The following is a 12,242-nucleotide window of genomic DNA, read 5'->3' as shown; positions in this document are numbered from 1 at the left end:
TGCATTGAATTTACTGAGGCTGAATGAGGTAATGCAGTTACCAAAAAGCTCCTGACCTCATGTTGCTTTCAGAGTGTAACATGCAAGAGAATTATGTCCAGATCTCCTCCCTTCTCCCCCTTGGGAATTGACAGGGTGGTACTGGCAGGAATGGGAATATTGACTTCCAGTCAGGGAAAGGAGACGGGAATATGAGTGCAAGAGTTTTCAATCTTCCAAAAACTCAGTTTCAGAATTTCTCAGGGGTTTTTTTCTTGGTAAAGAATTTATATTTAACTATGTGCAAGCATATTTAGATTTGGTAGTATCAAAATATGTTTACTCTTCTGTTCTTACTAATTTCTGTTTTTAAGAAACCCAGTGCATCTTCAGGAAGAGTGTTCTGTGGTGATTGAGGCAGGGTACAAAACACAGGCAAAGAGACACCCCCCCTTAGGCATTGCTTAGAAAGCTAAAGCTTTATTCTGTGATCTATCACGTGTTGCATTAACATGCTGTGGATTTAGCCTTCATTAAGGTCACAATTTATCTTGGAATCACCAAATCCCAGCATGGGTCATGTTGGAAGAGACCACAATGAATCATCTGGTCCAACCTCCCTGCTCAGACAGGGTCATTCCCATAGCACAGGACTGCATCCAGATGGTTCTTGAATATCTCCAGTGAGGGAGACTCCACACCCTCTCTGGGCATTCTGTTCCAGTGCTCAGTCACTGCACAGGAAAGAAGCTCTTGCTCAGGTGGAATTTCCTGTGCATCAGTTTCTGCCCAGTGCCTCCTGTGCTATTGCTCAGCACCATTGTGCAGAGCCTGGCTCCATCTCAGAAATAGTTATGATTGTTTCATAGCTCCAAATCCCAACAAATACAGGGAAAGGTAACCAGAGGCAAGAGGAAATCTAGTGCAAGTGTAAACATCTTTCAACCATCTCTAAGTTATGCCTGTAAACTATTAGAAGGATAAGAGATTGACCTGGAATAATTTAATTCCTCTGCATCATGCAAAGAGCAAGATTAAATGCAGGACTATCCATTTTAACCAGATGCTTCCTCCCTGTTTTCCTCTCCTGCAATGGACACCCCACAGCCAGCTTCTTGTGCCTGTTCCATCACCAGGGTGGATCTGATATGTTCCGTGTGGTTATCAATGCACTCAGCTGTCACTAAGGACTGCTGACAGACTCATACCAAAGTCTCTCTTCCTACACAGCTGTAGGCATGACCTTGGCAATGCTCAGGATTAGATTGATGGGGGAGATGCCACCAAGAGGAGGGGAATGAATTGTAAGGTCCTGGCAGTGTGTGGCAGTGACACAGTAATACTGTAAGTGTGGGTTTTCATCTCCTCTATCCCAGTATTAGCAGGTACAGATCATCCAGGAAGGGCTAAATAAAGGCTTGCACTGTGACCCTATCAAGCAGCCCTTTTATGACTAATGACAGCAACCCGAGCTTCCAAGACAACCCACAAGTTCTGCTTTTTCATGAGGTTGCCTTCTTCTCTAGTCTGTGAACAACGTGAAAGGCCTCCAAAAATTCGTTGAAGTCAATGTGGCCATCTTTGTTGTAGTCTATGCTGAGGACTAACTTGTCAATGGAGTCATCCTCTATATCAATGCCCAGGTGAGAAGTGAACAGTCTCCATGTCTGGCTGAATTCCTCAAGAGAAATCAAACCTAAAGGAGACAGACAATAGCTTGCTTTTGGCAGTGTTGTTCCCCCTTCCTGCATAAACACACACATTAACCCTCCTTCACTGTAAGAAAGTTACCTGCCTACCTTGCTGGACTTAGTGCTTTCATTACTGAAGCACATTTTTACTTTAGGCAATGATTGAATGCTTTTGACAGTGGATTTGAGAAAGCAGTAAAGAGTAAAACTAGAGCGGAAGGGAGAAAAAGCCCCCAAAAGAGCGAAGCCAATACTGGAGCTGGGGTATGTGAGAATCTTTTCTTGTTAGGCTCTGTGCACTGTCCCTTATATGATTGCAGCCTGACTGCTTAAAGTAGTTTCCACTAAACTGGAGAAATGATATCACCTCTATATTTAGAAGCCTTAAGGAGAAAACACAGTGGGGAAAAGATAACTGGTATAGGCTCCCTAGAGCTGACACAGTAAGGTTACCTGGACTTACCTGAGTGATCTTTGTCAATTATGTTAAAGATGATCTCCAGATCCTTTCTGTATCTGCACAGTGTTTCTGCCAAAGCTGGCTGAGCCTGGTTTTGAAATCACATACAAGAAGTTATTCAGACCTTGGTTTGAGTTAATCAACAGAACTATCCAATTTCCATTTTCCCAGTTTAGCTTGTCAAATGTGAAAAAAACCAAATCTTTATGTTTGAGTTGTCTGGAATGACACTTCTGTGTCTTGCCCTGAGGAATAATCAGATAAAACCCATCGCTTTCAGATGGCAGGGCAAGGAGGAAAGGAGCCCTTCAGTATTATTTGTGGAAATAATCTTTGATAATCTAGGAAAGATGGCATAGACTGTGCACTCATACAAAGCACTCACTGTACAGATGTGAATGGATCCTGCTGTTTAGGAAAATAGGGGTGATACCTCTGTTCCAAAGCACTGTGCAGCCATTTGGTAACAACTGGGCTCTGTAGAAATGACCTCAGATACCATTATAAACATCTAAAAGTCCATCTATAAATGTGACTTCCTCCCACAGGGGCCTGAGCTGCCTCTGGAGCTTGTTTGAAATGCTTATTTTAAAAAGTAAGGGTTGAGCGCTCTGGGCAGGATTTGTCACATTTCCTCATCTCCATTATCTAAACGCCCTCAAGAGCCAAGAGAAAGTAAGAAGCAGTTCTAGCATGTGATTCATCCAACCTATTTTAAGCATCTACCTTAGCAGGGAATGATGATTTGTACCCTAGCAGTGCTCATTTTCCTCCAGTGACTATAAAAGGAAGCTCAGCAACTAGCTCAGCTGTAGATGTCTATTTGGTTGGGCCAAACTACTGTCTTGTGCTTCAATTTGCACCAAAAGTTGTTCCTCCAAGAATTGCAAGGAAGTGTTTTCCTCTTTACCTCTTTTATAGGCTGACCCATTTTCAAATCATAAAAACATGACATGAAGTCAACTTCTCCATCTGGGTTCATCTGTGCTAACTGAGACCGCAGCATCCTCCAGGGCAGTTCCAGCTGTAGGACAGACTCCATTGCTGCAGCCCAGTCGTTGACAGAAATCCTGCCTGCCAGAAGGGGTCAGGTCATGGTTAAAAGTACAGGACACAGCACACATCAGTCACCAGCACAAAGGGTTACAAAACACAAGGATTTTCTCTGAACCCTGGGATAAAAGCCCTCATAACAAAGGAGCAGTCGGGTTAGATGAGGCATTTCCACAGGTCCCTTCCAGTCACAAAGTTGTGATGCTGTTAAGATGTTCAGCATGTTTTAACACTTTTTGAGAAAGCCAGATTATGCCATGAAGAGTAATTCGAGTTTCAGCTGGGCTGCAATTAGAATGACATGTGGCTGAAAACTCAACCACACAGAAATACGTGAAACAGCTGTTCAGTGGCCAAAGAAAGAATATCATGTTATTGAGTGCCCTTGTAAGGACACAGTCAAGTGAGAAGCCATCACAAGGAAAAATTGTATTTGTGGCAGAAATCAACTTCTCACTTCTACATAAAAGGTTCATCTATTAACTTAGCACTGACTTTTCTTCAGCTGAGGAGTGAGTGTGTGTCTGCAAAAGGTATAGGCAGGCAACTTTCCTCAGATACCTCCCAGACTCAGAAGGAGACCCATTCCACATCCCCCGCACCTGACCCCAGTTCTGATACATTCTGAAGACAGTCCTGCATGAAGGCAGTGGTGACCTTTGAGTTTCTGGAACTGGATTTGCCTGCTCAAACTCTCTACCCAACAGCAAACATTAATTGCCTTATTTGCCCATGTCTTTCAGTTTTCTTTTTCCTACTTCAAGCTTCATCCCCTCAAGCTGTTTGGGCTAAGCCCTTTCCAATGCCTATCGTCCTCTGTGGTCATGAAAAACAAGATCAACCAGCCTTTGCTGCTCTCAGCCTGACACTGGCAGGCAGGCAGGACTCCTCTCAATGGAGTTTGTCCCCTCTGCCTCCCACACACATGGAAGCTGTTTTCCCCATGGTGGCAACCGGACAGAGAGGAAGGAGTACCTGTGCCATTGATGTCGTACTGTGCAAAAGCACTGATGAGTTCAGACCTGTGCGCATAAATCTTCTCTCGTAAGGACTTTAAGGCAGATGATTCAATTGTACCTACCCTAGGAGGAAAAAAAATCAGCTTAATAAAGGATTAAATTCCTCTAACAGGTTATGCTTTTCAACCCTCATTATAAAATTCTTATATCCTTTAACATGTAGTATGTTTAGGGTCTGGTATGTTTAAGTAGGATGACCCAAAACACACTAGAACAACATTCAGTGGGGGGAAACCCCAAACCAAACTAAACCAACAATGCTCCAAAAGAATAAACTGAGTTTGTGAGATAATTGAGTTTATGCAGGTAATCTAAGCTGCTTTCCTTTAGTAATCTGACCACACTGTTAGGCATGGCAAAGCTGTCATAAACTTTTGAGGCTCAATTCATAACAGGATTTGTCCAGATTTAACACAGCAGCCTTAAAGCAGACAGGTGCAGGCCATTTATGAGTCCCTGACAATTGTCTGTTCTAACTGCTTACCTTACCTAATTACCATTGGGTATTTTTCAGGAAACCAAATTAAGCACCCAGATCATGTTTTGTCTACTGTATTAATTTGATAAATTGTAAACCAGAAAACCAGTGAGAATCAAGGAAAACGGATGCCTATTCAGTTATTCAGTCAAGCTCTAGATTTGTGGCAGGTACACTCACTGTGAGGTGACTCCATGCTCACTGCATGCAACACACAGCTTTACCTCTCCCGGAGATTCCGCCTGCGTGTGAACTTGCTGACCTGGTACTGCACAAACCGAGGGGTCAGCTCGGGGTTCAGCTTGATGTAAGCGCCCCGGTTACTGCCCTCTTCGTAATAGTTAGAGGCAGAGAATATGGTGATAACCTAACATAGGAAACAAAGAAACTGGATTGGCCAGAATAGCTCTTCTTGACGCTTATTTCTGAAACCAATTTGAGAAAAAATTCCAGGTTACAAAATTATGTGTCCACATGTCTACATGTAAAACTGTGTCATTCACCAAATTGCTCTTGCCTTTTGAGTCAGAGCTCTGGACATTTATTTTTGACTTGTTAGACTTCAGAGAGCAATGACATATAACATGCTGTTTAAGAGAACCCTCTTTCGAAGAGAGACCTGATTTTCAGGATTCTTGTTGGCCTCCCAATACAGCATGTTAGAAAGCAGGGCCAGAAGAGAAATCTGCTAAGTTAAAGGCTTCTAGAGCCTTAGAGCATGTCTTGAACTGTATTTACACACAACTCTTGTTGGGGATTTTGTTGATGTCAATTTTTTTTTCATGTAAGTAATGCATGTTTTCATCTAAGTAAATTGGTCCCCACTCCCTAAAGATGTAAAGAATTTTGTTACTTGGAACTCAGTAATTTGTTGTAACATCTATCTAGAACACAGTTCCCCCAAACTCAGTTTAACAAAGTGACTCTCTTTTTTTAAAATAAATTTTGCAGACAAATCTACCGTGGATGTTCCTGTGAAATTCACAGGAGAATTCTACTTTACATGGAAGCATCTTACCTTCCCATCATGGCTGATCTCATAACCCTCTGGCTTAAATTCATGAGACCTGATGAGCATCTTCAGATTATATCTCTCAAACAGCTTGGCAGTGACATCGGGACCAAAGTAACAGCCTCCTCCTCGACACTTGTTTGGTGTACAGCCATTTTGGCTTCTTGGATCACTCCACAGAATGTCAAGGATCTATAAATAGCAAACTCAAGCAAGTGAGGACTGATAGCAGGGGAAGACTGACAGGCTATGACTGTCTAAAGTGGTGGCCACAGCAAAAGCCCCACAGTACAGGGAGAAAATGCATAGGTCTTGGGGTTTTTCCTTCTTTTCAGAAGCATATTCTTTTGGGCTGAGACCTTTGTTCTACTTTTTAAGATACATTATCTAGATTTTGGATTAACTTTTTTGTTTCAGAAGAAATATAATTTCAGCAATGTACTTCCTTTCACAGCTGAAGTTTTCAGACTTGGGTAGGTGCACCAGAAACATTACCTGGGCTAATTCAATGAGAAAAAAAGGCTGCTTTCTTCACATGTAGGTAGGAGAGGCAATTGGTATTTCCCAGCACAGACTGAACAGCCACACTGGTCAGTGGTTTTACCTAAGCTTGGAGTACCTGCTCTAAACATGACAAGAGTTGCCTTTGGCTTTAATGTCTTCACTTAGGCTCATGTTTCAAACCAACATTTTACATATTAGCATTTTAGCAGGGTTCAGACATGAAGATGGATTATCATGGTTAAATTCTAGTCAGTAGCAAACATTATTCAAAACGTGTTTGTTTAAACTTTTCTGGGCAAGGTTTGCACTAACACATTCCACTTCATGTTGGTGAGCATGGCTTAATGCATGCTTGATTAGCTGGGGGAGTGTCAGATTTGGGGGGGGAAAGGGGAGCCACTTCTGCTAATGATGTTAGTTTTTAGGTCAGATAGGTATCTTAGGAAATCAGATTTTCAGAGAAAATAAGCTTTTCAAATTGTCACCATTTATTAAATTACAGTATAACAAAAGCTCTGTATTTGCTCTGATATTCAAGATGAAATTAGCAGCCAGAAGACAAAAACCTCCCACTTCTGAGTAATCTGCCTGTATGTCTCAGGAGCTGGGTGGCTTTTTTTGGGCTATATCAGCATTCAGCTGCCAAAAGCACAGCCAAAAAAAGGTGCTTTATCTGTGCTTTATCTCACCAAGAACTGCTGTCTGACCTGTTTAAACCAACAACCACTGATGTACCAACAGAGCCAACCACATGAGGGCAGGCAAACACATTTCCTACTGAGCAGTTTCCTCCTCCTAACGGCTATGAAAAAAAAAAATACTGGGTGAATTTTATTTGTAAGGTATAAAACCCCAAGCTTTTATTACCAGGTCTACAAAATGCATCAAAAAAAAAAACCTAATAGGTATCTAATATATTCCTTAGGTAGACTTTTTCCTATTAAGAGACACTTCACTCAGACTCATAAGCACACTACGGGCTGAGTCTGAGCGGGAGGGGTTTGGTATCAGTGTGTCTTTGGTTTCACCTACCTGTTTCCATTCCTTCAGGGCGGGGTCTGGAGGCAAATTTGAACCTGGAGGCTCAGTGAAGCCCGATGAAGAGATGTGTTGTGTCTTCCCTGCAACATGCTGGTTGGCAACGTGTTTACTGGGTTTGGTTGTGGGAATTCTCTTCTTCATTTGGTCCTGTCTGTTTCTCACTGACTTTGGTGGCCGCATCAAAGATTTCAACTTTAAAAAAAAAAAGTTACTATCACAACAACAGAAGTTGATACAGAGATGTTGGCTGAAAGGCACATCCACTCATGTTTCCTGTATTCCAGAGAACTCCTTGAGAGTTCAGCTAATGTTAACTCTCATAATATCCTGATTTCCAGGTTTGGGAGAAGCTGCAAGTATTTGGCACGTGCAGAAATTTTGCTTTATACCTATTGGTAACCAGGCTCTTCAGAGCTGCTTTCGTATTCTTATCCTGACACACACACTCATTCCAAACACAGTAAATCTGACAGTCTCACTATGCAGCAAGTGGGGCTTGGTCTCAGGGAAGACACTTCAATGCCAAGCTTCCCTGGAAACAAAATATGCATTCAAATTGTACAGAAGGTGAAACTCCATTCACTTCTGCTCTGACACAGTACCATGCTGTTAGATTAATTTGGCTAAATTGAGTATCAGGAAGACAGTAGTGAAACTGAATGGAATATTACATCGGGCCTTACAGTGTTAAATCAAACTCCTCAAACATGCATGGGCATTTTCTTTTCTGGAGTGGTTCTCTATGGTTCCACAAATGACCATTAACATAGATTTATTTCCAGGGAATGTCTTCTCATTTGAAATTCTTTCATACTAGCTTATTTCTAGAACAAAGCCAAAATAAATCCCAAAACCAAGCCAACCAACCAAAAGAAACCCAAAGCAAAACACAAAATCCCAAACAAGAAAAAAAAATCCACATACACACTCAGCAGACCCCCAACTTTTACTCTTTAACAAAGGAAAGGACTAACTCAAAACAAATGCACAACACAAGAGTTATTCACCAGTGCACTGACCGGTATGGAAAGCTGTCAGCTGCCAGCTGTACCAATTACAGTACATCACTTGGCCTTGAGTGACACTGCCCTGGGTTGTGGCCCACACATGTCTCATTAACAACGCTCTCCTGTGGCAGCTACTTTGACCTGTTAATTCTGTGTTTCACAGATACTGCATTTCACAGGAACATGCAGAGCTGAGCCCTGGTGAAAGCATGGGCAGAACTCAGCTCATGGTTAGGACACCTCTATCTGGATTTAGGCACCCAGTTTTAGTGCACAGTGGTGCAGCTAAAGGAACCTAGATTAGAATGATCAGAAGTACTCATGCTCTTTTTCATATCTTTAAAAAAGAGACACAACTGACTGTCCTTCAAAGCATTTATTTTTGCTTTAGAAAATATGGATGACAAAAATATCTCTAGATTCCACAGACACTGATTACAGGGTACACTAAGTTGCTCAAACATTGGTGTCTTATGCCCCCTGAGATGCTCCACTATGGCTGTGAGTTAGTGTGAGGGGGGCAGACACCAATCTGGCCTAAAGGAGACTGGTAGAGGGGACCTACAGAGAAGATTTCCTTCAGAGGCAGGTTAAGGCCAGAGGTGTAGGGAACACTGTGCTCCAGGACAGCTTTGATGAATGGGGACGAGAGATCTCTGAAGGCTGCTCTTAGGATATCAGGTTTATTAGGATGGTGAAAGGTCTTACTTGGAGCTGCCAGACACAGCACGTGGCAAGGTCTGAGGGGATCGGGGAGGGGAGAGACAAGGGGTAGAGAGGATGCTCTAGGAGAGGGTGGAAGTTCTAAGACAGCAGGGATTCCAAGAGAGGGGAGTTTCAAGAGAGGGGAAGATCTAAGAGGGTGTCTGGCCCCTTGAGGCCCCTTATCAGGGGGCTTCAAGGTGGGCTGGAACAAGACTTGGGCCAATGGGGTCACAGACACCTGATGCTTCAGGGGAGGGTTACAGGTGTGGGATGAATCATACATTTTGGGGGTTGAGATGGAACAGTCCATTTGGCTTTTGGTCCTATCTGTAGGTAAGGGCATTGTTTAACCAGTAGGGGGGATTGTTTTCATCCCGGCTGTCCTATTGTGAATCTTTGGCCAGGCAATTATATTTATCCATCCTTTCCAACACAGAGGGGACATCCCTAGCCAATGGGGCACTTCCTTGAACAGCACTGGAGACATGTGCCTAAGTAATGATCTCCACCAATCTCCTGGATCTCCACTGATTATAAGGAGTCTCAGCACCCTGATCACAAGCAGACATCTTGATTTAGTTGTTCATATTGAGACCAAATCACCCACTATTTTCAGATGATTTGAAAGGCCTGTGTTTGCTCATCATTTCAGAAAAAAACATGAACATTTTTGTCTTCTAAATCCCTGAAAAGTAGTATATTATGTTTTATCAAGGCCAGTTCTTGAATTTTGATCCTTCTGGAAAGGCTCTCCCACATGTACAACACTCAGCTGCTGCCAAGGGAGCGCCTCACAGGTGGAGAACTTCCCCCACACAACAGATGGCAGAAGCACAGTCCCAGGAAAAAAGGCAGTGCTGGAAATACGTGGCTAAATTGATTTCTAAAGTGTTTAAAGGAAATGCCCAGGAATCAAGTAGTTTTCATATTTTTTGGCTAATGTGTCATCGCTGCAGGAGGAGGCATCTAAACTGGCTTTATCTATTTTAAGGTCAAAAGACCCATGTTATGTGGAGAGCCAGACAACTGGCTCTCAACACCTACTACATCCTTGCTTCCTAAGTCCTGATTTTGAAGAAAAATTGGACTATTATTTTTCTTACATGCCTTATACTGCTGCCATTTCCTTTCCTAATGCAAAACGACCTGATCTTAGCATTTGTACTGCAACATTTTTAAAAGAAAACAAAATTACCCTCACATGAATATGATCTCTTACCTTATTTCTCTCAAGTGCATTCAGGAAATCCAGATCTGTGGTGTCTGAAATCCCCCCATGTAGGATAAGAACTTTGCTATCAATTATAGTTGCAAGGGGAAGCCAGCTAAAAACATCTCGCAGAAGACACAAAATCTGTTTCCAATGGTCCTGTAAAATATACTCTTACATTAGATCCTATTTCTGGCAGATTCTGTTGCTTCTTAAGTTCAAGATTTTGCTGAAGTGTCTGCTACAGTTTATATGAACAGTTTTGTTCAGGTGATATCCTGAACTACAACCCTGACAAACATTTTCTGACATTTACTTTAGGGCCATTTGATTGTCTCTGTAGCGTTTTTGTTTTTTCTTTCATGTTCACCTCTTTTTGTGTTCTTGATTGTTCTTATGGATGCTACGTATTTCATCCCATAGATCTCTAGACATAAGAAACTAGCACTTAGAATTGTTTTGTCAGTTATTCCACTGATAGGTCAAAATAATTTCACCTACATCACTAAAGTAATGCTCTGTTACACTTAAATTAGTTTGAACTTTTCTTGTTTACATAGGTTTCATCTTACATGTGAAATTCTACTAAAAATATATAGGGGAAGGAGGAGGAATCTTACCTTGTATTTCTTTGAAACTTCTTTTGTGAATCCATATCTGAAAACAGGATAGTATCATGAACTGGTTTTCAGTATGCACCTTCTGCATGGTTTCCTGTGCTATGGCGTTTTCCTGGAGATTTCTAGCCCCCTTTCTACCTGCCATTCCATCTCACCTCAGCTGAAATATGCTTTCCTCCACTCTGTCCTGAGATTTGAGTTAAACTCATTTCTTGTGCATAACAGAGGTTGGGAACAGAATCCAGCCTAGTAGCTACTAAGAGGTCTTTTTGCCAGCTCTACCTTTTAGATACCACAGAGAAATTCTAAAGGAACCTGATGATAGGCAACAATTCCCACAAAATCTTCAGAGAGTTTTTGTCTGAACTATCATATAATGATAGAATCATATAATAGAATGGTTTAGGTTGGAAGGGGCCTTAAAGATTATCTCATTCCAACCCCCTGCCATGGGCAGGGACACCTTCCACTAGATCAGATTGCTCAGAACTTCATCCAACTGTCATCTCTTTGCCCCCACAAGGGACAAGGATTTTGGTACCTAATTCTTCTAACTCCAAGATATCCTTCATCAAGGGGCATTTTCACAACACTTAGTTTTCCAATTTACCAATGTGCAGCACTGCTAATCAAAACACAGAGCAGAGTGATAGACAGGAACACATCTGTGCACTCCATACCATCACAGACTTAGTTAATATTTTCTGCTATTTTGGGGAGGAATTGTCCTACCTTCTAGATTAAGTAACTGATCTTGTTTTATGTTTGTTGTTTTTTGGGGTGTTTTTAATTAAGTGCTGAAAAAGAAATTATCACATGAAACTGATTCTCTTTTGTGGATCATTCGTAGGATTTGCCTATGGGCCTCTGACCCAGGTGCTAACAGAGAGGCCTGTGTTAAAACAGCAATACATCCTGTGTGCACACATCAAATGATCCAAGGAATAGAGCAGGTTACCCACCAGTCAGTCACCCAAAGGCTTTCTGGGGAAGTTTAGAATTGTAGGGAGTAGGACTGAGGAGTTCTCACATCTCTGAGATGCTTTTTGTCTCCAAGTCACACTTTGACTACAGCTGGAGGCGATGGTGCTCACTCCCTTGCCTGCACTGCACAGCTGAGTGCAAGTGTCTGTGTTAGAAAACAGGGTGTCAGCTTTCCTGCACTGACACCTCCAACTGATGAAGCTCCTCTGAGTAGAGGGGAGGATATTTACCTGCCATTTGTGTTAGAGAAGTGAAATCCTAGTTCAAAGTTAACTAAAATATCAGATTTTACTAAATATATGCTTTAACTAAAATACAATCCTTCCAGCCATTCTTCCCCAATTTTGATACTCTAGAAGCTACACTAAGCCCTCTGACTTCAATGAATTATGATTAGACAAGACAAGACAAGACATGACTGCTAATCAAATGTCTGTGTGTGTAGTGAGGATGTTCCTTCCCCACACATGCTGAAAAGG

General features: G+C 42.0%; 1 protein-coding gene across 2 annotated transcripts in view; it reads right to left on the bottom strand.

The window, feature by feature from the left end:
- Positions 1-439: 439 nt before the first annotated feature.
- The window catches only part of PPEF1 (protein phosphatase with EF-hand domain 1), a 35,857-nt gene continuing 24,054 nt past the window's right edge, over positions 440-12,242 (bottom strand). For both annotated transcript variants that reach the window (XM_021553001.4, XM_077781630.2), the window contains 9 exons: positions 10,780-10,816; positions 10,169-10,318; positions 7,229-7,429; positions 5,699-5,884; positions 4,905-5,047; positions 4,159-4,265; positions 3,041-3,204; positions 2,134-2,218; positions 440-1,675 (listed from right to left, as the gene is read on the bottom strand). In XM_021553001.4, the coding sequence (XP_021408676.1) occupies positions 1,482-1,675; positions 2,134-2,218; positions 3,041-3,204; positions 4,159-4,265; positions 4,905-5,047; positions 5,699-5,884; positions 7,229-7,429; positions 10,169-10,318; positions 10,780-10,816 (1,267 nt within the window). In that variant the 3' untranslated portion in view covers positions 440-1,481. The remainder of the gene's footprint in view (positions 1,676-2,133; positions 2,219-3,040; positions 3,205-4,158; positions 4,266-4,904; positions 5,048-5,698; positions 5,885-7,228; positions 7,430-10,168; positions 10,319-10,779; positions 10,817-12,242) is intronic.

Source organism: Lonchura striata, chromosome 1 (genome assembly GCF_050655825.1).
Source record: "Lonchura striata isolate lonStrDom1 chromosome 1, ASM5065582v1, whole genome shotgun sequence".
Taxonomy (NCBI): Eukaryota; Metazoa; Chordata; class Aves; order Passeriformes; family Estrildidae; genus Lonchura; species Lonchura striata.
This window is presented reverse-complemented; position numbering and strand designations above follow the sequence as displayed.